The 27,396-nt window shown below is 55.9% G+C and overlaps 8 protein-coding genes across 8 annotated transcripts; 5 read left to right on the top strand and 3 right to left on the bottom strand.

Annotated features, from left to right (window-relative positions):
- Positions 1–215: 215 nt before the first annotated feature.
- On the bottom strand, positions 216–2,117 carry CH63R_07353 (Calcineurin-like phosphoesterase; the record flags this gene model as incomplete). The annotated part of the gene is made up of 1 exon (XM_018302328.1): positions 216–2,117. The coding sequence occupies one exon, from the start codon at positions 2,115–2,117 to the stop codon at positions 216–218; it is 1,902 nt and encodes a 633-aa protein (XP_018157106.1).
- A 1,129-nt stretch (positions 2,118–3,246) lies between these two features.
- On the top strand, positions 3,247–6,336 carry CH63R_07352 (2OG-Fe(II) oxygenase; the record flags this gene model as incomplete). The annotated part of the gene is made up of 4 exons (XM_018302327.1): positions 3,247–4,404; positions 4,493–4,902; positions 4,999–5,226; positions 5,307–6,336. 4 exons carry the CDS (start codon positions 3,247–3,249, stop codon positions 6,334–6,336), a joined length of 2,826 nt encoding a protein of 941 aa, XP_018157105.1.
- Positions 6,337–10,790: 4,454 nt separating this feature from the next.
- CH63R_07351 (Cytochrome c oxidase assembly protein cox-16) lies at positions 10,791–11,238 on the top strand (the record flags this gene model as incomplete). The annotated part of the gene is made up of 2 exons (XM_018302326.1): positions 10,791–11,057; positions 11,152–11,238. The coding sequence occupies 2 exons, from the start codon at positions 10,791–10,793 to the stop codon at positions 11,236–11,238; spliced, it is 354 nt and encodes a 117-aa protein (XP_018157104.1).
- Positions 11,239–17,804: 6,566 nt separating this feature from the next.
- On the bottom strand, positions 17,805–18,167 carry CH63R_07350 (uncharacterized protein; the record flags this gene model as incomplete). The annotated part of the gene is made up of 2 exons (XM_018302325.1): positions 17,805–17,859; positions 18,025–18,167. 2 exons carry the CDS (start codon positions 18,165–18,167, stop codon positions 17,805–17,807), a joined length of 198 nt encoding a protein of 65 aa, XP_018157103.1.
- Positions 18,168–18,667: 500 nt separating this feature from the next.
- On the top strand, positions 18,668–19,468 carry CH63R_07349 (uncharacterized protein; the record flags this gene model as incomplete). The annotated part of the gene is made up of 1 exon (XM_018302324.1): positions 18,668–19,468. The coding sequence occupies one exon, from the start codon at positions 18,668–18,670 to the stop codon at positions 19,466–19,468; it is 801 nt and encodes a 266-aa protein (XP_018157102.1).
- A 1,658-nt stretch (positions 19,469–21,126) lies between these two features.
- On the top strand, positions 21,127–22,588 carry CH63R_07348 (uncharacterized protein; the record flags this gene model as incomplete). The annotated part of the gene is made up of 2 exons (XM_018302323.1): positions 21,127–21,379; positions 22,290–22,588. The coding sequence occupies 2 exons, from the start codon at positions 21,127–21,129 to the stop codon at positions 22,586–22,588; spliced, it is 552 nt and encodes a 183-aa protein (XP_018157101.1).
- Positions 22,589–24,469: 1,881 nt separating this feature from the next.
- CH63R_07347 (FAD dependent oxidoreductase superfamily) lies at positions 24,470–25,782 on the bottom strand (the record flags this gene model as incomplete). The annotated part of the gene is made up of 2 exons (XM_018302322.1): positions 24,470–25,232; positions 25,310–25,782. 2 exons carry the CDS (start codon positions 25,780–25,782, stop codon positions 24,470–24,472), a joined length of 1,236 nt encoding a protein of 411 aa, XP_018157100.1.
- Positions 25,783–26,015: 233 nt separating this feature from the next.
- Positions 26,016–27,170, top strand: CH63R_07346 (Short-chain dehydrogenase; the record flags this gene model as incomplete). Its single annotated transcript, XM_018302321.1, has 4 exons — positions 26,016–26,423; positions 26,480–26,641; positions 26,709–27,079; positions 27,131–27,170. The coding sequence occupies 4 exons, from the start codon at positions 26,016–26,018 to the stop codon at positions 27,168–27,170; spliced, it is 981 nt and encodes a 326-aa protein (XP_018157099.1).
- Positions 27,171–27,396: the final 226 nt, after the last annotated feature.

The raw sequence follows: 27,396 nt of genomic DNA, 5'->3' as shown, positions 1-27,396 counted from the left end.
TGGTCTAGTATGCCTAGAGCAGGTGGTATGCGTAACCCAAAAGAGGAAAAGAAAAGGAGAGGAGGAAGGCGAATCGTTCACATCAATGCAAAACTCCCGTCCAAAAGAAACCCCCCATGTACCCGAGGCTCAAAATGAATCTATCAAGAAAATCGATCGAACGAACCCCCCCTGGATCCAAGGAGACAAAAACATTTGCTTTTGCCGGGCCCCGCTCAGCACTCTCCCTTCCAGTTCTCCTTGATCCACTCGCCCATCTTGTACGTCAGCGTATCGTCCGACCACGCCAGCACGTCCTTCTCGCTGTAGTCGCCGCCGCTGAATTTGAGCGCGACGAGGACCCACTGCAGGATGAAATCTATGAAGACGACGTCCACCTTGTCCGGCTCGCCCTCCTCGGGGAAGCCGATCTCCGTCTGCACGCAGTTGGGCACCTCGTAGAACTTGATGGGCGTGTGTTCCGTGTCGTCGCCGTCAGTGCCGATGTCGTCTTTGGTGGTGTATCCGCCGATGAGGTCCGGTTTCTTGGACTTGTCGTCGTCGCCGTCCTCAGCCAAGCGGTGTTGGCTAGCCTCTTGGCGGAGCTCGAGACGGCGCGGCTCGTCCTCCCGTGCCGCCGTCGACATCATCACGACGTCGTCCTTGGGGAACATCATTTCAGGTATGTTCATGAAACGGGTGTCGTGCGCCGCCTCAAAGATCTTGCCGGCCTGGTTGAGCAGCTCAATGACGCGCTTGGCCACGCCGTACGGCACGTCGGGAATGTACTTGAAGGTGCTGGTAAAGGGCGACACGATGTAGGTGCTGTCCTTTGTAAAGGCACCCTTGAAGATGTCGAACCGCAGGCCGCCCGTGTTGACTATGGCCAGGCGCGGCACGTCCTCCCTTTCCTTTTTGTGGATGACGTCCGGGAGGACCTCGGTCTCGAGCCATGTGAAGATGCTGTCGTCGCTGGGGTATGGGGCGCGGTTCACCCACAGGTCCTTCGGCGCGCAGCCGTACCGGTAGTCGAGATCGAGCGCCTTGCGGGCCTTCTCGATCATCTTGGTGACGTTCTTGCCGTGCTCCGTCGGGAAGGTCGTCTCGTTAAGGCCGGTGTGGTGGTAGAGACCGAAGAGGTTGTTGTCAATGTACTTTCGCGTGAAAGAGGCCGACGGAGCAGCCTCGGCGGAGGCCTCATCGGCGGCGGACTTGGCCTTCTTGACGTTGTCGATCGACATCCACCCGATGGTCTCGCCGTACCTCCCGCTGGCAAGCGCAAAGGCGCCCTTGTCGAATGTGAGGGCGTCGCGGACGTGAGCGTGGCCACCGAAGAAGGCAATGGGCGCGAACCATTTCTCCTTGCGGATGGCGGTGAAGATGGCCTTGAACTCGGGCATGCGCAGGCCGACGTGGCCGATGACGACGAAGAGATCGGGCTTCTCCTCCTGCAGCATCTTCTTGAACCAGTCTTCCTTGATGGTGTCCTCGACCGGCTGCACAACCGTGTTGTTCGCGTTGCCCGTGAAGTCGAAGAGGAAGCCGAGGGCGATGATCTCGAGACCTTGATTCTTCGTCTTGAACTTGCGGTACCGCTGCGCCTGAGGCACGCGGTCGCCTGTCTTGGGATCGATGTAGTCGAGGTTGCTGGCGATGTAGTTCTCGCGGTAGTTGGGCACCGTGATGTCGTGCTCGCGCTGGGCGGCATCGGCCTGGTAGAGCTCGTGGTTGCCGGTGCAGAGAACATCGACGGCCTGCTCGCGGAAAATGTCGTAGGTGAAGAGACCTTTGGGGCTGGAGGAGTCGTAGAGGCCGTTGCCCTCGACGCGGTCGCCCGTGTCGATGACTAGAAGGTCGGCGCCGCGCTCGTCGGCCTTGCGGCGCATATGCTCGGCGAAGGAGACATAGTCGCCCCAATCGGCCGAGTACTGCGGCTCGAGGAGGTGACCGCCGAGCCAGCCGTGGGTGTCGGTGGTGTGGAGGAAGTTGAGCTGGCCCCAGGTCAGATCACGCATCGGGGCCGGGATCGGAGACGCGGCGCCGGGCTGTGAACCGGATGCGAGGGGCAGGCAGAACGCTGCTGCTGCGAGGAGGGAGGATGGCCGCAGCATCGTTGATGATGGTTGGTGTTTCGCCATGATTGTGGCGTTGCGTCTGTGATGTTTGATGATGAGAGGAGCACTTCGCCTCTGAGGGAAGGTTCGGAGTGCACCTGCCGCCGGGCTGTGGGTGGGCGAGTCACGGTCACGAGTACGTGAGATAGAGCTTCAGGGAGCTCTGTCCGATGGATGCCCCGGACAACGGGACAACCTGCTACGTCAGCGATGGTCCCTCAGGGTACTTGTTATGAGAATACCGTCTCGGTGCCGAGATGCGGAGAAAAAGAGGGGTATCCAACTAACAGATAGCAGATAGCAGCTCCGAGAGAGGTGAAACTGAGATGGCGCAAGCTGGGGTGCGTGTCCCTGGACCTGGACCTGCAGAGCGAGCTCGGGCCACACAGCAGGAACCCGTCGGCTAAAGTTGGGACCATGGCCGCCGGATCGGACTCCAATCAGTATCGAGAAGACGTGCATAGTACTCTGCATGGCGGGCAACGACAAAAAACACTATCAAAATTCCCATCACACAGACTCTGATGGCTCGCCCGGATTGGAAAGGAGCTTTGGAAGAAGGAAAGTATTATGGCGAAGTTCCTTAGGCGGGAAAGCACTCAAGTGGAGCTTTCTGCTCACTGATTAGAACCCTACAACGGCAGTCTTCACTGTTGCCTCAGTGATGACCGAGGTTGTTCGTGCTGATTGTCGTCTCATCTCCACCATATGAGCGACTTGGGTAATAAAAGTTTGCAGATTGAAACTGAGTGGGATTGTGATACACAAGTCGTATGCAAAGTGGACATATTCTCTTGGTTCGAGGCCACCGACACATCGTCCTCGGCACGTTTTCATGGCATCACAGGGGTGAGGAACCCTCTGATTTTCGATGGAATCCCCACTTACAAAAATAGGGTCACGTTGCATCAGACAAGGAAGAATCAGCATCGCCAGTAAATTGTCACAAGCCGCTCCGCTAGGAGGCCTCGAAGGAGGGTCGAGATGGATTTGGTCACCATATCACACACATCTTTCACTTGACCTCCCTGACACAGGGAGACGATGGGGTATCCCGTTCATTTGCAGTCCTCTCAGCATTTCAAACCAGACTACACATCGACACCAAGACATACAATCAGACTGTGCTGTTCTAATTGCACTTCATCAATCAATGGCCATGAGCACCTCCTTTCCCACGTCAGCCAACACAGGGGACGAGCCGAGCGGCATCGAATATGAAGACTGGAAGAACACGCTCTTGCAGTGCTTGGAAGGCATCGGATCCTTCTACGAAATCGCCTCCTCCTCACGATACACTATGTTTCCTAATCCGGGGTTGGAAATAGAAGGGCATCCTGCCTTCCCGCTCCCGTTGACTTCTGCCCATGCGCAACTGATTAAGAATGCATGCAGGCCGGCCTCATCCGGTAGGGAGGCCAACACTCCCTTCGACACCCCAGTGCAGAACATCTGGGAGCTCAATCGCAGACAGTTCAAGTTGCTAAACCCTGAATGGGACGCCTTTCTCAAGGAAGTGGCTACCGAGGCCGCACACAGCCTTGGATTGACGGATATTGGTCTGATGCTTCACAAGCTGCTCCTCCACGAGAAAGGTTTTTCATCCCAGAACTACGGAGACACCGAAGAGTCTCCTGGAATGATCGGCACACTGTTTATCTGTCTGCCATCGGAACACTTGGGTGGAGACGTCCATATCAGTTTCGGTCCCGACAAGCACCATTTTATCACGGCTCCGACCTCCAAATACGACTTGACCGCGTTGGCGTGGTACTCGGACGTCTCGCATAAGACCAAGGAGATAAAATCGGGCTATCGCTTGGCTCTTACATACAGCATATTCCAGCGCGGGTCTGATAAGAAGTCTGCCGCGCTCGTGGGACAGCAAACCCATATGATCAGAAAACATCTGCTTGAGTGGCAGACGAGGTTCCCCGACACGGAGACGCTCATCCGCCCTCTCGATCACAGTTATTCCGAGGCTGAGTTATCAATCAGCCACATGAAAGGCTACGATCGGGATGTTTGCAGGACTCTACATAGTGTTGCATCCGAATGCGGCGTCTATCTGTTTTTCGCACACTTGAGACCTGTCAACCCTGGTCCAGGTCGACATGGATATAACGTAGACGAGAGGGATACGCACGCTATTCATAGAACTATGTATTCTCCTAACGGCAAACCGATTGGCTTTGGGTACACGCCAAAACCTGAAGAAATGTTGGATCTGGAAGGTGACCTCGACAACGACGACGAAAGGAGTTTCACTGAAGAAGAGGACGTTGAGGACGCCTCCGATTATTACAGAACGGTATGTGCCCATGTATTTTGCCGAGTCAAAAGCTGTCGAATTCGCCATGGGTTCAAGCGTATCAAAGCTCATAATTCCTCAATCGCAGGCTGCGTTTCTTGTCAAGAAGAAAAGCGTGCATCGTTACATGAGCCACATCAGCCCAAATAGCCCGAGCGGGTACTCGTTTGCAAACACCAATACGGAGAACATGGTAGAGATGGTCGTCGATGACATGCGCGACTTCATGAAGAATCAGGATATGGGCGAACACGCGAGGCCCCCAATACTCGAAGTTTTGCGAAAGGCTCTCGGCCCCAACGAGAGCTCGCGGGCACTCACTCCTGTTGTCGTAAAATGGGCTCTCAAGTTGAAGAACATGGGTCTTTATCAAAGTGCAATGATGGCAGCAGCGAAAAGTGGCATTGAAGATATCCTTGAGAGCGCAATCAAGACAGCATGTGGCTTCGTCGAGCATCATTTCGGCGACGTCCCAGGGCATATTGATTGGGATAAATGGTGAGACCATCGAGAGAGTCCAAAGAAGCTCTTGCATCAAACCCACCCACCTCATGCTCATTGTTGATGTTAATTCAATACTGACGACTCGTTTAGGATGGAAAACGTTGCACCTATGGACACTGTTATAGATGTGCACGTTACCATACAAAACTTTACCTCCGCATTCAAGAAAGATGCAGTCAGAGACTCATTTTTCAAGTGGGGAGACTCCAAGTTAACTGACAAACTTGACACCCAAGCCAGCTTTGAGATCAGTGAATTGCCCTTCTTCATTGTGATCTTGGGGGGAAAGCACAGCAAAAGGGACTGGCTGAAGGCACGGTACGAATGATCTTTCCCTCCGCCTATTGGCAATACACTGTGTAGAACAGTTCTTCTAACTGCGGGCTCGCCTCTTTCAGTTTGATAACGGCGTTAGCCTCTAGCGGCACCCGCGAACTTCTTTATGGTGTCCTCAATACCGTGTTATTCTGGCGGAGCCATGAGGAATGCCCTGTTGCGGAGCTGTTGTTCGAACAGGTTTTTAATCGCAGCTTTGGGAGACTGCTGCTTCATGGCGCAGATTTGCGACCAAAGCCAGCCGGACCTGGTTCATTGACATGTGGACCACCAACTCGTTGCATACCGCCTTGCCGGGGACCGCTTAAGGACTTTGCGAAGATCGTGGGCCAAATTATGCACCTAGGGCTCGCTAGTGAAGGAATCGAGCTGCTGGAAGCAAGTTGCGACAGTATTCTGCGGACAAAGGCCACATGGTGTCACAAAAAGCTTGGCGGAGACGTTACTACAGAACTCATCGTTCCTCTCATCAAAATCTTCAAGGAGCACAACATCCCAGTCACACAAGGAGCCAAGAGCTTGTTCGAGGTTGTCCTGCGCGAGGGGCTCTACGAGAACATCCCACCGAACCCTCCGGAGCCCCGGAGATGGGCCCATAGATCCCGTACGTGCTCCAAAGGCCGCGACGGGCAAGGCCCCAACTGCCGTGATTGCGAGGCGATGGACGCGTTTCTCATCGCACCAGACCAGCGAGTATGGAAGTACCAAGCGGAGAAACCGATACACGACCACCTCAAGAGTCAGCTTCGGGCCGGCGGGGACGGCAGCGATGGAGCACGGTATTTCAACATCAGCACCGAGAGAACGCAGCGGGCCCATACCATGGTCGTGGAGAAGACGGGCCGAGAGTTCTTGGACGAGGTGGAGTCGTGGAAAGAGAGCGTTTGGGCCCTCGAAGCTCGACTCGCGCCACTGCGGGATGAGATGGTGGCCGGCATGCTGGGCTCCAGAGCCTATCGAGAGCTCGTCCTAGTCGAAGATCTGCGGGCGCAAATAGTAACCTCCGGCTCTTCTATCACGGCTGGGGTGAAGCGAGAGGTGGATGGTTCTGCAATCCCAGAGCTTTACAGCGTCAAAAGAGCTCGACTGTGAGCGGCGGGCGATGGGGAAGAAACGCCATATCGCTTAACCTATACAGACCTGAATCAGTTGATAAAGGAGAGCTGCAACAACCGTGGGAAGGGAAGTCCAGACTAACAAGAGGTCAACGTTGCTGGCACAGCTAGGCGTGAGAGCTGAGACGTTCAATGTGTAACAAGCTGCAGATGAATGACAAATGAATAGTAGTTCCGTTGCTCGAGACTGAGAACGAAAACATCATGGGTGTTAGGGTCCGTCGGCCCACGTGGCACTGCGGGCGTTGGACACCGCAGATGAGATGATGGTTGGGGTGAGAGAGAGAGGGGGGGGAGAGCTGGCATTTCACATGCCTGCCTGCCTTTCAGCCACGAAGGCGACTCAGAAACTGCCCGGTTTGCATGCAGCTCCTGAATCGAGGAAGGATGTCGAACTCTTTTCTTATCTCTGTCATGCCCGCTGGACTCCGAGGTACTCGCGTCATCCGGTTGTCAAGCAGGCCATCCATTGACGAAGCCTCGCTGACGATCGATTGTTGTGAACAACCTCGAGAGTATCCCCCCCCCTTGTGTGAACGAATGGCCACATCATGCTGGACAGCGGACCGCCAGGACCCCCAAGATCCGAGCTTTGTGAAGCTTACTTCCCTTCGTCTATTCCAAACCAATTGAACTGCCCCATCCCCGGTGAAATGTCCCCAGCTTCCCAAGGGCTAGATGTTCCATCCGAAATCCAAAAGATATGGAGAGTAGTCCAACATCTGGGATGACCCGCGTTGGAGGGCTGGCAGGCAGGGAGGAAGGCCAGAGCGTGATCGTCTCAACTTCGTTCCGGCGGCAATCTCTGATCCTACCTCGGTTGGAGGGGCGAAGGCTGTTCGGGCCGTCTCGCACACATGCTTTCTGACAGACAGCTTTCTTGGGGGGGGGAGTAGAGTCACGTGAATGTTAGAGAGGAGCAGTTGTGTGTTCGTGGATCTGCCGCAGGTTCTGAAACAAACCCTCTCATGGATCCATCTGTCATCGTTTGAACTCTGAATACCATGTTCAGACAACAGCCCGCCCGGCATCTCAGAGTTGCCCCTCCACTGCGTATTTTGACTCGAGCTTCCGAACTCAGCTTTGCTTCAGGGGAGGAAGAGGCATTTACTGTCTGGTGGGTCGTGTTGACTGGCAACTAGACCGGATGAATGAGGTGGTATTTCCCGGCCATGACGAGTTCTGTTGAGCTGGGTTTGCTTGATACCGTCCTGCTTCGTGACACGTTGCATACTTGCCACCGGACCGGGTCTCTGGATTTAGAAATACGACCATGCCTGGCACACCAGGTCATGAAATATACATACAGAGAGTTGGGCATAACCTAGGTTGCCTTGCCACATTAACGCCGATTCAAGTGGTGCTAATGCAGATTCGGCGGGGGGAAGGCATCTCCATCCGAAAGTCGCAAATGCTATCCTGCCAAAACAAACTTCTGATCCCTGAGAGGTATTCTCATTTCGACGCCGAGTCAAGCATACGGCCGCTGTGTTCAGATACGGACAGAACCGGGCAGAGAGAGTATGGCGCCAGACACCGGGAGAATGCAGCACCAATTTCTGTCCAACCCCTCCCGTAAACGCACATGGGCATGGCATGGCTTGTGAAATTAGTTGATTGCTGGCTTGTCGTTCTCTAGTAGTTTGAATGATAGGCACAAGGCGGTAGGCCCGACTCCTTCCAGGTGTCCTCCCACCCCCAAATGAAAGAACAATGCTTTGTTGGACCTTCTCGCATCGCGTGGTCCGGTATTGGTTTTTTGAACGCCTGTGTACGTCACACATGCACACCAGCCGACCTCTCGGGCCTCTTGGACATGCCCTCGTGACCCAGTCTGTACCGAATTGCTCGCTTGTCTCGTTCGGTTACTCTAAATCTTCTCTGTCTTGATGTTGTCGTCGTAATCTTAGGCGTCGTTTCATTCGTGTTCTCAGTTCTTCACTCTTGAGTCCCGGATCGGCCGGCTGTTCCGCTCGGCCCGGCGATCGCCGAGTGTGGGCCGGGGCGTCGATGAACCCCATCGCTCGGCTTCGGAGAGGAGACCCTCCTTGATGGAGGCGCCTCTTTTTGATGCCTGCGACGGTGGAATGTCAGACGACGATGGGCACGTTGACGACTGGAGATGCACCTACTGCGCAGAGATGGCATCTGTCGCCGAAACGGGACACGGTGTTGTGGCAGTGGATAGAGCCCTGTGTGCGAAAGTCACGTGAGCCTCGGTGAACAGACAAAGAAGTAGGGCGGGGAAGACATACGTAGTAGTTTGAGCAGTAGTAACCCATTGCGATGGTTGTTGGTCAAGGAATCAGACGAAGTGAGATGGTAGGAGAACGTCGAGATGGTGAACGTTGGCAAGCAGACGAGTCGGTCTTGAGGCTTGTGAGGGATGGACCAGCCGGGGGTTACGATGGGGAGTTGCAGGGCAGATGTGGTTTTGATGTTCGCGGGTTGTCAAAGAATGCCAAGTCGCTTTGGACGCCTGGAATGAAGGACGGCAAGAAACTTATACCACGGCTCCCCCTCCTCAACGCCACGACCGCCCAGGCGCCGGTGCTGGAGAAGGTCCCATTTATAAACACACACACGCTCTTGGATAGTCCGGCAAGTTTCTTTGCGGTGGGCGGCGGTAGCAGAAGCAGCAGCAGCAGCAGACCAGCAGTGGCAGAAGTAAGACCAAACTGTCACTTGGTCCGCTTTGTGTCGTCCGCCTCAACGAAACGAAACAAGCCTCGGAGGCCGTGACACCTGTCCAGGGCTCACCCCTTTCAAGAGCTCCCCCCCCCCTTCAGTCGGCTTTTGATCCGACAAGCAACCAGAACCAAGCCTAAAACTCATCCATCCGACGAAATAGCTTTCACTGTGTCTATGCAGGGGAGAAGGGAGCTGTGTGTACTAGTGTACACACTTGACCTCTCTGGACGCCATATGTCGCAAAGGGCGAAAAAGAGGGGACGGGGTTACGATGTAGAGCCCGCCCGACCAAAGGGCTAACGCTGTGTTGGGGGATCTGGGCCAAAGTTTCTGCGTGTGGTCAGTGCTTGTCCGGCACGGTGGCCAGCTTTCCGGCGAGCCCTTCCACCTTGCCCCCTCTCCCTTCTCCGTGGCCTCTTTGTTGTTAGTCGTTGCCGCGTTGTCTCTGGTGCTTAGCTGGCGCTGATTGGGCCCCAGCCTGAGCGAGATAGCGCTCGTTTTGTGTGGTCGTGGTAGTTCTGCGAAGTCTCTTCACCGCAGCGAGCATTGCCTCGACAGTGGCGCGCCGCTCGGCGGGATAAGGAACAGATAGGACGGGCGGGACCAGATACACGAGACGTGCCACTGCCGGAGGGGTTTGCGGGGAAGATCGCTGTGCTTGGCCAGCGTGAAGATTTTGGGGGCGAAGGGCGTTTGCTGAGCGTGTGCCGGGTTTCAGATGAGGGCGAAATGTAGAGCACGGCGCAAAATACGGACGGAGTGGCTGAGATGTCTACGTGTACGTCCCCTCTCGGGGCACCGGACCCGTCCTTACCTTGCGCACACGACCATTTGTGTACGGCGCATGCTGGTACATACTATTTGTGGCATCTGTGATACCGATGGCGTTCCCGAAGAGCAGAACGACAGACAAGTCGAGCCCTGCTTGCAGACGATGGAGAACGAGAGGACCTTCCCCACCCCCGGCGACGATGAATGCTAAATGTTCGTGGTCGAGACCGTTCGGGAGGAGTTCCACGTCAGCTTCTGTCGTTGAGTAAACTGTGATTCGATGATCTCATCTGCTACGGGGCAGGGTAGAGCGCATATTGACGGAACAATAAGGATCCTCGCGGGTCGGAAGGGCATTCCGGGGGGTGGGGCTCTACTACGTCCGTTTGTAGGAGAATCACGGGTACCTTACCTTAGGTACCTTATATATATCGATGAATCGAGGCGCCGCATAAGAAGGGGTGCATTAGTTTGAGGACTTCCTACTACCGAACGTCAGCCAACATGCGTGAAAAAGGATAACCAGTGAGTACCTAATATAGACCGAGCAAGGTACCAACTGGAATGCTTATGTAAGTCAGCAATGCGGCACTCCTCAAACTTGACACTGTGCGGCACGTGCGCGGAAGCTAGACGAGGCGAGGTGGAGCCTGGATCCGAGCTCAGAGTTTCCTGGGAGACTCCGGGAAGCTGCTAGCGCTTGGTTGGAGTTCCATCTCTTGGGTTTTTTTCCCGCATCATCCTTCTTTCCCCCAAGATCAGACCACGCTGCGCTTCCACAGCTGTTACGGAGAACTGAAGCCATTGACGAAGTCCACGGCAGCGACTACCAAACAACGAGAGAGAACTTGTGTGTTTGACAGCCGATCAGTCCGAGCGCCAGGTACCAGGCAGCACCAATCGAATCGACTTCGCCAGGGAATTGCGTGACCTTGTCGTCATCGAATCCTGACACACACATCGCCCGTCATGGCTGTCTTCAGTAGCAAGAAGTTCCCGTCCAAGGCGGACACCAACACATTTGCTGCCCAGTACCGGGCCCAGATGGCCAAGCGGCCGTTTCTGCTGTTCGGCCTGCCCTTCGTCGCTGTCATGATAGCCGGCTCCTTCGTCTTGACGCCCGCCACAGCCATCCGGTACGAAAAGCATGACAGGCGCGTGCGCCAGGTGACCAGAGACGAAGAGCTGAATATGCGACGGTCGGCGCGCAAGGTCGACATGAAGGAAGAATACTACGTGAGTGCTTCCTGGCCGTGGCTTACAGCAGACGCTGCGTAAGAGGAAAGTCAAGGTCGGAAGAAGCAGCACTAACGAAAAACCCAAACTCTAGCGGCTTGCGGCCAAGGACATCGACAACTGGGAGCAGAAGCGTGTCAAGCGGTTCAAGGGCGAACACGACGGCATCATCGGCGAGTAGAGGCCATCATGAATCACCCCGGATCTCGATCGTTTGACACGCCACGAACACGACAGTCCGAGTTGGAGCTGTTTGATAATCAACGTGCGAATCGGGATGGGATGAAGCAACGCGTCTGGTGTCCATGACGAAGTTGCTATGCTTCGACCGCGTTCGCGTTCGTTACGGATGCCATTCGCCCTTTGAATCAACTTTTGCCAAGCACGAACGCGACAATGTGCTTTTTGGGGCAGTATGGTTGACGCAAGAATGTGCACATCTCAATTTCGGGAGTGACCGACTTTTGCATCAATGCGCACGACAACAAGCCACGTCGTGGGCCCGATCCCTCAAGCCACCAAGGGTTCAAAACCGCCCGTTGCCTTCGACGTCACTCCCGAGCCCATTGTCAATCGTTATCTGGCAGGTCTCATGCGGCGGCTGTGGCTGCCATGGAATCGGACGGGAGGCATGCATGAGGTAGTCTTTCCTCCCCTATTCTTGCTTCGGCAGAATTGAAGTGTCTGAGGGTCGTTGATGAGGAATGCACGACACCATGGCGCTTCGCTGGGCGGCTGTAACGTGGGATGACGCATCGGGGCGGTCGATCTGGGGTCGGGTTTGATGCAACCACTCCGAGATGTTGAAACAACGGTCATGGACGGGCCTATCAAAGACATTGGTTGAGGTTCAGTCATTTATTCGAAGGAGGAACATGTTGGTTGGGAGGAAATCGACTTTTGAGAGACAGGACAGGGTCTGACGTTCCCGCGTGCCGCGCGCCCGTCGGTTCCCTTACAAAGATCCCTTGATTAAGGACAACCTCTCAACGCGCCTCCACGCGGGCAGAAATTCCAGACGAAGGCTGAGGGGGTCCTCGATGTCAACATCCTAAAGCATAGCAACGCTTGATCCTGCTGGGCCCCAACCAACGGACCGGCTCACCGGTGCAGTCATTTTTTTCTTCTTTTCTTCAAACAATCTAACCAGCAGACAGTAGACAGTGCCTGCTGGTTGAGTCTTGTGAGAATAGGATGGCTTCGCCAATGAGCCGGTCCGTTGGTTGGGGCTCACAAGTGTAAAGCGTTACAACAGACAGTAGTTGCTGGTCAAGTTTTGCGACAATTTAGACCCAAGAGAAGTCAACATCTGAATCACCAAACGTTCTTCGGCACATCATCGAGTGACTGCATCCTCCATGCGCAAGACAATAGTGCCCACCCTGCCCTAATGCGGCCATCGGGAGTCCCGGCCTTGATCTGACACGGGGACGATTGCATGGCAATGCATCGCGATCGTGGTGATGTTTAGCTGAGCGAAAATCTTAGTTCGCCAAGTCAACGGTCCCTAGCAGAATCCATAGATAGCACCGGCTCAACGGGCGTCTGCCAACCCATCTCGCCCAGTTATCCAAGAGCGGCGGCCGCGTTTCGTTTTCAAAGGCAGTGGGTTAGTCATCGGCCGATCAGCAGAAGATTCGCAACAGTAAATCAAGATAAATTTCGCTCTATGAGCAAACCAGCCAGTAAGCGGGTGGCGAAGTGTCACAGGAAAAGGGGGGTCCGGGACTGAGGAGGCGGCCGCACGACGTGACAAGAGCCGCGGGGGGCGGGATCAAGAAGTCGTCGATCGGGATCGACGACAATGCCGTCACCTTTTTGATCCGCAGGGGAGAGGCCCAGCGATATGGTCCTGACGGGTCCCCTACAATGAGACTAGAGGAGACGAGACGAGACGAACTTGTGGCCGGGCGGAATCCATCCTCCCCAACGGCTTGAGTGAGGGCGCGCGGCGCCGTGCGGTGTGGTGTGAGGAAACTACTCATCCGGCCCGACAAGGCAATGAATGGGTGAATGGGCTTTGGTACCGCCCTGAAGGAAAACTTGCTGCGTGTGCTGGGCAGTCGTCAGTTAGTAAGGGGTGGTCAGTCGTGGATCGAAGCCGCCGCAGGACCGCCGAGATGGACGAGACTGTCCCGTCATCGACCGGCAAACCCGGCTGCGTGTGACTTTGCCGTAAGGCTTTGCGTTTCGGTGTAGATGTAGCTGGCCTGCACCGCGCAGCCTCGAGGGAGAGTGTGTATTGACCGAGTTTCTATTGTTGGAAGTGCAAAGGCCAAAGATGCTAGGTCGATTAGAGAGATGTTGGTTGACTTGAAAATTGCTTGGCCGAGTGCGAGAATCGTGCATTCCTGCAGCACCCCCTTCCCCCCCTTCCAACGTCTTCGATTCATCGGTACTGATTTGGGTCTAAGAATCGCCGAGTGGGACCTGTTCTTCGCGGGCCCCGCGGGCCCGTCGAGCAAGCTACCCCAAGGAGCCGCGCCCGATGTTGGGAATAAACGCTCGGAATGTGCCCAAGGGAGGGAGAGAGAGAGTAGGGATAGAACAATCGGTGAAAGGGGGCCGAGTGGGAATGCAGAAGCCAAAGAAGAGGGTGTGGGCGATGAGACGGACGGCCTGGCGGGACTTGGCCGGCGTGTTGGCAGCTCCAATAGTTTGATCGTGAACGGACGTTGCAGAAGTTTCTGGAGGGGGGAGACCATGACTACGATGTACGCGATCGCGAATTGAAAGATCATGTGTCCCAGAAGCCCCTGGATTCTTCAGGAGGTTCACCCCCGGAGCAAGCACACGACTGGGATCGAGATGCGAGCCTCTGCTGCCATTGCTGCTGCTACGCGAATACGGGGGGTCCCGGGCCTAGGTAGCAGTAGAGCCTATTGAACTCTCTGGGGCCATCACGAGGTGTGAAGAAAGGAGGGGAAGATATCGGCTGGCCGAGTTGCGAAGTCGCCGAGTTGGTTGTGTGCCTCGCAGCTGCGCGGCGGTCCAATCGGAGCGCTCGACCTGCCTGCCCAGCCTAGACATGACCGTCAGGGATGGTTTTGGAGCTGAGGAGGAGGTGTGCTGAGAAAAAGAAGACACCGGACGAGTGGCGTTGGGTGCCGGAAGGATTATCGGAGTCGCGCAGAACATCGAGTCCAATGGGAATGGGGCCTTTGTGATGGAAGGAGAGTGAACAAGGAAGGCTCCCCCAACAATATCATGTAATGGAGAGCAGGGGGACGAAACTTGGATTAGAAGAGAGAGAGAGAGAGAAGAGAGGGCATTTTGGTGCAGACGCGGGGGAGTCGTCCCGCGGAGCAACTTCATGCACGAGGCCGTTTGGAAACGGAACGAAACAGCATTGTTGTCCACGGGTGACGTGCATGCAGAATCAAAGATGCGATGGCACACGGAAGCACGGGTGTGTCAGCCTCCCGATGGTTTATGTGACATGGGCACCGACCGTCTCCTCGTCCTTTGGGTTCATGCAAGCTCACAGCCCATCTCCTCGGTATCACTGACCCCAATTGTCTGTCTTTGGGAGGGGGGAATCGCCAGCTCTGATTCCAAGATCTGATTATCCTTTCTCGCAAGAGGAAGATAAGCCACCTCATTCGTGCATGTCTACTACACTGACTGACCTTACAAATGACGAAGTGACCCCGTTTGCTCGCATTCCACCCCATCTGGACGATGCAACCCACGAGTGAGCCGAGTAGTACCCCTCAGGAACCTACCTACCCTTACAAGCCTAGCTCCTTTATCAAAGAACCCGAAGACCTCTGTCGTGGCGTTCATGTCCTCCTGTTAGTTAGTATTTTGTTATTTCTTTTCAAGATCGTTTTGCCATCCGCAGCACGCCAACCCTAAAGAGGCCTAGAGGAGTGCACATCCTCGAAGGGGGGACATCTCGTGAGAATTCCTCGCCAGCCAGTCAGCAGCTGCGGCAGTGGCTTTTCCCTCTTTTCCCCTCCTCCCACCACCACCTTCTCATGATCCCACTCGGCCACTCCTGGAGGTACGCCCGACGACGGCGGTTTTCGCGCCCTTCCAGGTCAGGCCGGTTCAGGTCATGTCAGGTCATCGACTTTTGGATCAGGTCCCGGACAGGTCGCGCTTTGTCCACTTGCAAGTAATAGCCTCCCAGTTTGCTTGTCAGACTCCGAAGCAAGGGAGTATGGGATTGCTGAAGGGCCTTTTTCTCGGTCATGGTGCACACCCACCCACCCATCCACACACACACACACACACACACACATACATACATACACCCTGTGTGTCTCGTCTGGGATCCAGATACCCCTTCTTTTCGTCTTCATCTTTGACTTCTCAGAGGGAAACACACGGCCGGCGATGATCATCGCTGGGGAGATGTATATACGGGGAGTGCAACAAGCGAGGCCACCAGGGAACAGAGGAAGGAAGACACAAAAAAAGAAGGATGCAAGTAGATCATGCGAGGATAAGCAACTCAAGGACCGGTCAGAGGTGATCAGTTGCCATCGAAGGATCGCCACGCTGCCGCTGATCAGCCTCGTCAGGGTCAGCAAAAGCGATGACCAGGACAGCGGGAGCCACTGATGAGAGAGACGATCATCAAGCCGGTTGACCGTCAACGGCTTTTTCCCAAGTTTCAAAAGTCTGCAGTGTCTGCTGGTCGTTTCCCTTCATTGTGCGAGTGTGTGCCAAGTGCAAGTAAGTGAGCGTGAGTGTGTTACGCCACCCCCCCCCTCCTTCCCATCCATCATGCGGGGTCGAGATATCGACATCTTGCGGCCGGTTCCCATCATTGGCCAGTTGCTTGGCTCGTAAGGGTGGGGGGAGAGACGAGATAGATGCCCGCGCTGCTGTGCATCCAAGCTGTACGACACGGGGAGAGGGTCCCGGCAACACACTCCACGTACAGATTACGGAGAATTCGATGCGCAACAAGAGCGGCAGATGCGAGGCCAAAGTGAGACTTGATTGTGTGTCTCGTTTTCCCTTGTGTTGCGGCCACCCGCGACTGAGGCTGACGAGGAAGCAGAAAGGAAAAGAAGAAAGAAAGAAAGGGAAAAAAAAAAAGAGTTCGATACATCGAGATTACCTGTCGCGATCAGCATCAGGATTATCTCGTTGAGGCAAGAAAAACATGAAACAAGCGGCTTCGCGCCTGTGGAACGTGTATGAGGCCTGTAGCGCACCGCGTCTGGACAGCCGGGGATCACCACCATCATCATCATTGGCGGCGGCAGTTCCATCATAATAGTAAGCTGCTCATCCGTGTACGGGTGGTTTATGGCAGACCAGGATTACCTAAGGTAGCACACCTACCTATACCTACCGAAGGTCAGGTAGGTAAGTACAGTGCCTACCTACCTACCTACCTAGGTACAGGTATGTATTGGTCAAATAGTTCTGGGTGCAAAGTTCAGACGATGAGACGACCGGATGACGTATGCTCTTAGCACTCATTGGGGAACGTGCCTACCCCGAATCCCCGAGAGCGAGCGCCAGAGGTTCACGGCCACCGGCTCCAGAAGATGCCCTTGGCCCTATCCTCAAGGCCCTATCCCCGGATGCTTCGGTACGATTTCTTCGTCATCCTTGACTTCCCGTCGCATCTCAGACTCTTGGGAAACCTATTCGTACCTAAGCCTTGGGACTTGGGACCTTTGGGGCCCGACCTGTTCACGCTGCTGAACGATGACCAGGGCCCAGCAGGTGGGCCAAGGTTCCTAACCAAGGGTTTTCCCAGGCTTGGGCAAGCTTGGCCAACACCGCCATGCTCATTGTCCCCCCCGGTCCTTGCATGGAGATAGGCTCATCAGCCCGGTCATGCCTCCTCGTTAGTTTTTTTTTTCTTCTTCTCTCTCTTTCCCTTTCTCTCCCTTCCACTCCACCCCACAGTACCGGTATCTATTTTCTTCTCCGGGGGCTCCATTGCACGCTTTGTTTTTCTGCATTCGCAAGGCTTCAATTATACACTATTACGAGCCCATCACGGAGAGACGCACATCCGGGTCTGTACGAGATTGGTCACCCCATCCCATCCCTTTGGGGACACTAGTCTCGTCTCGCCTCGCCCGTCATGCATGCGCAGTTTTTGACATTCTTCTTTTTCGCGTCGTCTGCCGTCCGGGCGTCATCTGCGAGGACCTGCAGCACATATTGGACGGCTTATCCGGGCTGTCGACGCAGAGACAGGCACAGGCACAGGGCACATTCACACACAAAGTCGGAGCTGGAATGAACGTCTGTTGGGGGTCCCTTTTTGCGACGCTTCCTATCTTAGCTAGGGAGGTTCGGTATCAATTAGTGCAAGGCACCAAAGGTAGGTGGCGCAGCCTTGCCGTTGCGATCCGACTAGCGCGTCGCGGCGGTGAGCAATAGTCTGGAGGAAATACGCCAGCGAAATGTCGTGTCTATTCTCGCTCTCGAGGCATCATTGTCTCTCTACAGAGTACAGACTACGTCTCTCTACGTTTCCCAGTCTGGTGGCCTCATCACACATGCACATCGACGGCATCTGCATTCTGCACGCGGGCCACGGATACGTATACCACCCTCCATCTCTTGCTCGCATCGCCCATCTCCCATCTTCCACCTTGCTCGCCCCCTGCTCACGCTTCTCTGACTCTCACTCCGTGATCCTTCTAATCTCATCTCATCTCATCTCATCCCTCTCTCTCTCCTTGCCTCCAAGATTCCTCATGAGCCTTGCAGCAAGCTGCAAGGCACCAGGCCTCATTCCTCAAGCCCCCCCCACCCCCAGCAAAGCTAGTGGCTCAACTCGACGCTAGTGTCATCGTCGTCGTCGTCGTTGTCGTCTTCCCTGCTATACTCACGCCTGTCAGACTATCCTCTTTTCAGCCTCGATCGTCAGGGACCTTGGCCCGCGTGCTGTGCCAGGCCGCACCCACTCGCTCGTTGCGGTGTGCGCTGCCGTGCGCTGTGTCTGTCTGTACCTGTCTTGTCTCTCTCTGCAGCGGTAGCGTACCTGGCCGATGCATGCATGTTCCGGTTCGCCCGCTCGCTGCCGGAGTCCTGCTGCGCTGCTTGCCTGCCTGCTGCCGATTGCTCATCCCCACGCTTGGCAAGCCAGATGTGGTTCCCCATGAAAATCCTGGTTCCGGCCGTCATGGATGCTGGAGGTTTTATAATAAGACCATGCCCGCTCTCGTTTCCCACCTACCCAGGCCCGGATCACCCTCAACCACTTGACATCCTTGTCCTACACACACATACTTACACACACACACACATACACACGCACACCCAATTACGCTCCTTCAAGATCTATCATCCATTACATACCCGTGCGGTAACGTTGATGTGGTAATATATCATTATCCAGTAGACACGCTCCACAGCAGTCCTTTCCAACCTCCTTCTTACGTTTCTTCTTCCCCTCGCCGATACTTCCTTTTTTCCCCCACCGTCCCACTCATCTCGCGGTATATCACATCCCGACAACCCGGGTTCGCAAAGGAAACATCACATAGGACGACAAGGAAAGGAGAGAAGAACATACGTCTATATCTATCTATCTATCTATCTATACACTTCCACAACCACCAACGCCAACGACATTTGGCCCACCACCCGATCCGACGCTCTTTCTCATCATCACAGCCTTCACCATGCTGGGATCAACACCATGGGCTCATGGCCACTGCACGCCATCCTCCAACAAGGCCAAACGTCACCCAGAAGCCCTCCACACGCGCAAGCCGTCCCTCAGCAACTCCGTCTCCAGCAGCGATTCCTCTTCGACACAGTCGACGCGGTCCACGGGGACCGCCCGCCACACCCGGGTCCTCGACTTCGACCCTCTTTCGCTGCACCCGACCTTCCACGCACCACCAAGGCTCTATGAGCGGCCGTTCATCCACAACTCCCAGTCCATCGAGGACGACGTCATCAACTCGTACTTCTCCAGCCAAGAGGCTGCTGCCGCCGAACAGGCCAAGGCCTCACTCACCGCCGCTGCCATGCCCAACATGCCTGCCCCGCCTGTCGAATCTCCCCGGACGCCGATCCAGCAGCAGCAACAGGAGCGGTCACGGGAGCACGCCGCTGAGGGCGACGACTACTTTCTATTCAAGGTGCAGCAGCACATTGCCGCCACGAGGCCGCAACTGCCGCGCTCACACTGGTCCGAGTCAACCATTAACACCATGGCGTCGGCGCACCACGACGACGATGATGACGAAGATTCAGAAGACTCGTCGGAGAACGGTAGCATCGTCGACGTGGAACGGCCCGTACGGGAGTCCCAGTGGCAGAATTTTTCCCACAAGCGCAACTCGCCGCCGAGCTCGAGGCGGCCGCAGATGAAGTCGCTCGACAGCGTCGAAGACTTTATCAAGCGTGGCGGGTGGAAGAGGCGCGGCATCGTCTTTGAACAGGAAGGCAGCCGGTCTTCCAACACGTTGTTCTAATGAACATTTGCCTCGACAACTTGACTATTTTCCACTTTCATCTTCGCCCATTTTCAAGCCCATCAGCCCAAGATGCGGTGGGCCAACCAACGCCCAACATTTAACTTTTTTTTCCCCCTTCTTGTTTTCTCTTTGTCTCATATGTGGGAGCGAACAAAACGGCGAAAGGATATTTTTCCGAAGGGGGGGTTACGGCCTTACGATACACAACTACAACAAGCGGGCGTCTCTGATTTACTGCTCTTGAACGATTTCTTTCCTTTCCAGCAAGCCTCCAATTCATGCGGTTCTTCCTATTTATCGGATCTTCAGGGTTCGCTTGCCTCTTGGGGTAAAGACCACACCACACAGATGGTGTTGGTCAGGCACCGAGGTGCACGGTTCTGGTCGGGCGGGAGTTTACCGCGATTGACGTCACTTTCTTCACGCTGGCGGGTATATGCAAAACTTTTGGCCTTTTGCTCTCTGCCGCAGGCGCACCTACAAGGAACTGTCAAGCGGCGAGGGGGGGGGTTCGGGTGTGGGATTGGGAAAATGTTTAGCGGACACTAGGACGGGGCGATGGGGTACAACGAACCCAGGAACAGGCTTGGGCGGTCAGGGCCTCAGAGCCAAAGACACCACACCACACCATACCTATATCATATCATCATCATTCTTATTGTAATTTTATTATCGGAGCCAGATGAAGAGGCGGAAAGCAAAAGAAGACAAAAAAAAACCCACCCACCTGATGGGCTTTCAATTCTGCAAGCTTTCCTGAAACAACCACGCTCACTTCTCTGGTCCTGATGATGTGAATGATGATGACAATGCGGACTGGGCAGGGTCACGAATCAGTCGAACCTGGAAACTTGTCAGTCGAGATGGATCTACAATCTCATTCTGACTTCACAGCCCGTCACGCTGCCTGAAAGGTACCGGGAATATGTGACTGCCCATTCCCCAACAGTTCCCACAATTTAGTGTATGACCGAACTTTTGTAGATCTCTCGTTTCCACGCCGAGGCAATGCCAAGCATGTTCCCGGTCCGCGTGCTAATTGGCAACAGAAGAGACTGCGGAATGACAAGAGCCGCGACAGAATTTTGTTCGAACAATTTGGGGGGGGGGAGGGGGGGGAGAGAGAGAGATGGATGGCCTGTGGAGGGGGGAAGGGATGTGAGTTTGTTGGCCAACACCCCGGCCCAAGTGTCAGGCGCGCATCTGTAAATCGTCTCATCATCAGTGGACGAACGACCTTCTGCATTCTGCAAGGTACCTGTACCGGAAGCATGCTTGATGCATGTTGACCACCCGATCAACTAGCAAGCTTCCCCTGCCCTTCGGATCCGAAAGGAGGTATGCCACGGGACAACTGGGAAACCTTCACCCCCTCCCTTCCCCTTCCCCTCTTCCATCATCGCAGTTCTTCACCGACGGAGCCCGAGTGCAGCGCTGGGTTGGGAGGCAAAGGAACCTTCGACACGGGCAATTGAACAATGGGAGAGGTGGTCAGGAGAGCCAAGCTAGCTGGAGTCTGCCCAGTAGGCCCGAATCTCCCTCTTCCAACACCCCCCCTTCCGCCGCCCCGTATGGAAGACGGACATGAGCCGAACAGCTGCAGAGCGTGGAGAACCAGCGAGTGGGAAATAATAAGAAAGAAAGAGAGGAAAAAGATGCCGGCCAAGCCCGGATTACTCCTCGAGGAAAGCTCGGTCGAGGAGCTCCGATTGGATGGCTTCGCACCGCCGCCCATCGTGGCTTTTTCGCCGTGGTGGTGGTGGTGTGGTGGAGGGGGGTGGCTGCTGTCAACCAGCTCTCACCGTTTCCACGCGACGACCGGGCGCGGACTTTTGGCAATGGACGGAGAACGAACGGACGAACCCGAGGATTGCGAATCGATTCGTCCCCTCCCGCTTCCTTTCGCACGTACGGAGTACGGCTTGCCTTTCTTCTCCGCGGCGGACCGCCCGGAGAGATAGAGCAAGCGAGAGAGAGAGAGAGATAGGGAGAGGGAGAGGCGGGAGGCTTGGCATCGTTGAACGCGTCGTTTGTCCGAATGCGGCTGCGCCCACCACCCAAGGGGATGTTTGCAGCCCACGTGGGATTCGGGGGAAAACGTCTTGAGCACGTTTGTTTTGTTCTGCCCCCTCCCCCCCTCCCCTTCTCGTTTCCTTTCCGTTGCGGGATCCGGAAGTGCTGGGAAGGCTGTGCCTGAAGCTTAAAACGGGAAGAATACGACGGCAACGCGAAGTCTGGCCAAATAGACTTTGTATTTTTGGAGACCTCGGGATGGTAGGGTAGTAAGCTCGAGTAGAGTTTGATAGCTAGGTAGGTTGGGTAGGGGGGGGGGCAAAGGTAGGTAGGGGGCGGAGGATAGGTTGCAATATTAGAGAGCTCCAAGGCACACGACGACCTCACTTAAAAGTCTAATAACGAGAAACTTCGAGGAGTTCGTTCGCGGTTTCGGGTTGGCGATCTTGGCTGCAATTACGGATACACTCTGTGCCGAGTTATCGAGTATCGTGAGGCACATGGGAGAAGGGGGGGCAGGCCTGGCGCACATCGCGGCTGGGGAGATATTTTGGCTACGGTGACTCGCGTAGACGTGTCCTGAAGGAGATTGATAGGCCTGGCTGGATTCTGCCTGGTCAGGATCCGAGAGACCGTTTGCGCTTGTCAAGAACGCGGTAGCCAGCCATGGATGGATGTGGGGGGGTAAGGGGACTTTTCTCAGCTCGGTGGATGTGTATTCATCATGACTTGACAGGTACGTGGGGAGTTTTTTTTTTTGGAGGGAGCGGAAGCGAAGCGTGAACGGCTTCACCACATTACACAGTAGCCTGGCGCGACCGAGCGGTGTGGACAGTGATCGTCATGATTGCTTGGGGGGCCCTCCTCATCTCACAAGCTGCTAGATCCTGTAACCAAAGCCTTGGAAACCAACAAGACAACCCCAGTCCTGAGCCGCCTCGTCGTCCCAATGCGGATGACTTCATCTCGTTCCAGCCTGCTGGGCCCTCTCATCCTCCTCCCCCTCCGCTCAGATACCAGATTCCCGCCGTCACCGCCTGCAACACAGAACGGACAGGCCCAAGACCTAGGCGACGATGGACCAATGTCAGCGCGGCAAAGTAGGAGCCGACTGCACGAGTCGTGACAGGCGGGATGGAACTTGGGGGACCGTGCGTCTCCAATGCTTCAATGCTGACGCAGTTCGTTGTCATCGTCGTTGTCGTCTTCATTAAAGACGGCGAATGTCTGCCGGGGGGGGCTCTTATCATCACTGTGGGCTCTGTCTATGTGTCGATGGGGGAAGTGTGACATGCTATTTCTGGATACTGCAGTAGTAGGAGAAAAAGAAGAAGAAACGGGGAGAAAGGGATGAGACCTGCTGCTGTCTGGTTTGCTTGACGTGTGGCAAATTGGCTGTCTCGCGGATGTGATACGCGCGGGGGGGGGGGGGGGGGGGGGAGGTGGTTCACACACGACTTCGGACTGTCAGAAGAAACCGGAGAAAGCAACGATGATTTTCAGCGCAAAGCTACGGCCCACCTTGCCTTCCGAGGAGCTCTGGCTCCGGTGCAGAAACGAGGCAGGAGAATGTCTACAGGGGATACGAATCGGGACGGAGGGCGAATAGATGACGGGTCGAGTGGTTCGTTGAGCCCCTCTCCCAAACTGTCGGTTTCGCCGACGCGGACCCAGCGCCATGCGGGCTCTTTCTCGTCTGATGTTCACTCGTCCAATGGTGTCTCTCATCCTTTCGTGGCCCAGGAACAAGGGACGAAGGAGAGAGAGAGTGTGTGTGTGTGTGAGAGAGCGGGAAGAAGAAAATGTCAAGAATTACGGAGACAACACACGAACTGCATGGAAACCCACAAACTCGGGAACAGAAAACGGGGGGAGAGGAGGGGCTTCGGCGAGTCGGTCCCATCGAGGCTGACCAAGCCGCGAGAGCAACACTTCTTTTGGAGATTCAGCAGGACTTTTATTTGGGGGGGAGGGGGGGCAATGGCAATGACCGAGCAACTAATCGGTGGCCACGCAGTTTCTCCAGTAATTAAGCTACAGGACCCCCATCGCAGTCCTCACCCGATTAGCCCAGCCTCTGTTTCTTTTTCCCTCTCGTCAGCCCTCTCTTCCTCTCTCTCTTGGCTCATTTCCTTTCCCATGTTTTCTTTCGTCCTCGTGACCTGGCGAACCACTTTCTTGGCTCAGCGACCCGCTATTCTTCACGTTTCCCTCTCTTCCTCCTCTTTTTTAGGAGTGCGTGAATGGGGTCACTGTTCTGCTAGTTCTGCTTGTGGATCAGGCACTTTCACGGTTCACTTAGCTTGGGCGGCTATTTCTGGGTGATTGGTGAGGCGAAAGGTCCTCTTCCTCCAATTTTTCCCTTTCCATCAAGTTCGCTTTATGAGGCCGGCGGTGGATACGACCGTCTCAGAACAATCGTCACCCCCCTTCTCCCTTGCACATTGGCACGAGGAGGCTGACGAAGAAGAACGGTACCTTCCCAATGTCTCCACCGACTTCGGTCCTCCTCGTACGGATACTGCACATGTCTTCGCAGCTGGCCTGCTGTGCTTCGTACACGAGCCGACCAAGCCGCGCCGGCGCGTGCCCAGGCGTTTCGGCCGGTGGAGAGGAGACGCGTTCCTGCCACGGAGACTGGTCCGGCCCTCGTGGCTGCACACCCTCACGGAGGACAAGCGCGGCGGGCGCACCCCCACCAAAGCACCGTCATGGTCATAGCACCGGCCCGTTTACAGAGAATAAAGAATTCGCAACTTCATGGCATCGTCAGTGGCGATGTGGATGGGCTTAGTGATCGTCATGTCGGCAAACCCATCAAACTGGTGAGGAGACGGGTGGGGGGGGTGAGCCTTTAAAAAAAAAAAAATTGAGAAAAAAAAAGAAGAAAAAATTGAGAAAAAAGGAGACCGATTCCGTACTGAGCGGGGTTGATGGCATCCGGTACCAATAAAGGTGCTGAGTAACTTCCTTGACTCCATTAATTCATGTCAGGGCCAGCCTGGATACATCGGCGCTGAGCTTCCGCCCCTGCATCATCTCGGCCATGACCCTCCCTGTCCCGAGGCCCAGACTGATGCCCCACGGCCCGTGTCCCGCCGCGAGGAACACCCCTCCCTCGGCACCGGCGTGCGTTGAAACGCCGCCGAGCCGGTCGTCTGGCACCCGGGTGAGTATAGGCGTCCCCGAGGCCGTCACTGGCCTGAAGCACAGCCCCTGCCGGACCACCTCGAGTTCCGCGTCGCCGTTGTCGACAAGGCGTTCTGTCGCGCTCTTGAGCTGCGCGATGGCTGCGGCCGAGACGGGCGTCTGACCCGGCAGCTGCGGGAGGGGGACCGAGGAGTTCACGCCGGCGATGTAGATGTCCCCCCCGACTCTCGAGAAGAGCTCCGGCGAGAAGCCCGCGCCGTCGGTTCCGAAGATGGCGTGGCACCCCGGTTGCGGCGCTTTTTTCGACGTCGACGGCCTCACGACGAGGGAGTGGCCCGCCAGGCTGGAGATGGGCACCTCGAGAGACGCGCCCGGGAACAGGTCAGCGAAGACGCGCGGGGACCAGGCGCCGGCGGCGACGACGAGGCGAGTGCAGGGCACGTCGGACTCGGTCGAGGACGTCGTGTCGCCGATACGGACCGAGGCGAGGTCGCCGCGGAGGTCGGCGTTGACGGAAAGGACGACGGCCGGGTGGTGGAGGTGGACGCCGGCGGATCGGCACTGGTCCAGGAGGAAGCGGCAGAGGCGGAGGGGGTCACTGGGACGGAGTCAGGTTTCACGTTTTTGAAAAGGGAAAAAGCTGCACGAGTCACGGGGATGGGTAACCGAACGCACACTTGGCCTGCCGTGCCCGAGTCCCCGATCTTCTGGAGGTCGTCGCCGTGCTCTCTGCGCAGCCACAACGGGCACCCGTCGTCGTCGTCGTCGTCGGCGGGAGTCTCGACGGCCTCGACGACGGCTGCCCGGCTGCCCCCGTTGCGTAGCCAGTCGGCGTCGTCCCCTTTGTGCGCCTGCGTCGGCGCGGCGGAGTGGCTGTACGCCGTGCTGGCCGACCACCCCCACGCGTCCCTGCCGCCGTGTTCCGCGGCCAGCCTCCTGTGCTCGTCGAAGCTCACGGCCCCGAGCGCGGCGGACGCGGGCGGGAACCAGTCCCGGGCGAGGAACCCGGCGGCGTACCCCGAGGCCGAGGCGAAGAGCTCGGGCGACGGCTCGACGAGGTGGATGGTCGAGCCGGGCTGGTGGTCCGCCAGGTAGTAGGCGACCGAGAGGCCTATGATACCGGAGCCTAGGATCACGGTGTTGCTCATTTTTTTGCAGGGTCACCACCACCTAATTCTCACTGCAACTTTCTACGTTGTCGAGCCGATGACGTTATGGTAGTTAGTTTGCTGTGAGCTCCCAACCGAGCTCGAGCTTCGTAGAGGTCAGAGCTCTGGACCCCGCCATGCTGATAAGATAAGCGCAATTGCAACCCATCCAGTGCACCACCCACCCCCTCACACTTCGCGACACTGGACCACCACAGACCGGGCGGACACAGATGAGGCGGCGGTGGCCCACTCTACGCATACATCCATTCCGAATGGCGCAAGCCTCTCCCGCTCCATCTTTCGCTGTGCAGAGTTTGTTCACCGTTCGAGAAGCCCTCTTTTCCCTCTTTTCGTGGTGCATCTGTCCTGCCGGGGTTCATTTCCGAAACAGTCAACAACTGACTGCTACACCAGTTTGTGCACAATCCACCACCGCTACCACCACCACCATGTCCTCCTCCAAAGTAATCATCGTGACCGGCGCCAGCCGAGGCATCGGCCTGGCCATCGCTCAGCACCTGCTCAAGGAGTCTCACAAGGTCGTACTGGCGGCGAGGTCAAAGGACCAGCTGGAGACTCTGAAGGCCGCTCATCCCGGACAGGTTGAGTACGTTGCGGGCGACTTGGGTGACCTCAAGGTGAGTTGGAGTCGCGTGCTGCTAATCATGGGGGCAGCAGGACTGACGTGACGCAGACCATCCCGAAGATTGCTGAGGCCGCAGTCAAGACGTTTGGCAAGATTGACGGCATCGTCATCAACCACGGCGTGCTGGAGCCCGTCACCCGCCTGGCAGACTCGTCTATCGATGAGTGGAAGAAGGCGTACGACATCAACGTGTTCAGTGGACTTGCGTTGGTATGTGAAAGCTCTTGATTCTTTATACACGTCCTATCTAGCCAGGCATCTAAACATTCACGAAAAGGTGCAAGCGTCTCTGCAAGAGCTGCGCAAGTCCCAGGGCTGCGTCCTATGGGTCTCATCGGGCGCGGCCACGGGCGCGTATGCCGCCTGGGGAGCCTACGGCACCTCCAAGGCCGCCATGAACCATCTCTCCGCACACTTGGCGGTCGAGGAGCCTGACATCACGAGCATCGCTATCAGCCCCGGTCGCGTCGACACTGCCATGCAGAAGGTCATCCGGGACGCCGGCGGCGGACACATGGCCGAGAAGGACCACTCGTCCTTCGTGTCTGCATTCGACAAGGGAGAGCTGTTCAAGCCCGAGCAGCCCGGCAACGTCATGGCGCGGTTCGTCGTCAACCCCGAGCACAACCTCTCCGGCATGTTCATCAAGTAAGTTGCAGCTTCACGCCCTCCTCAAAGTGAGATGCTAACACATTACAGGTGGCAAGCCGGCGAGCTTTCAGCGTATCAAGACGCATAGATTATTCACTAAAAATACAATGTTAGCCAAATGCTCTTTTGTTTCATGAGCTGCAAATAGAAAACATTGATAACAAGATGCCTCAGTCGAAAGATGAAAAGCTCATATTTGATTCCACATAGTTTTTTTCAGGATTAGCATGGAATATGTTTCATCATCATCGGCAAGCCCGCTAGGGCAAATAGAATAGTAAAGAAAAGTTTGCGCTATTGCGACCTACCTTGAA

Source organism: Colletotrichum higginsianum, chromosome 5, assembly GCF_001672515.1.
Source record: "Colletotrichum higginsianum IMI 349063 chromosome 5, whole genome shotgun sequence".
Classification (NCBI taxonomy): Eukaryota; Fungi; Ascomycota; class Sordariomycetes; order Glomerellales; family Glomerellaceae; genus Colletotrichum; species Colletotrichum higginsianum.
The sequence above is the reverse complement of the archived record's forward strand: the minus strand, read 5'-3'. Positions and strand labels throughout refer to the sequence as shown.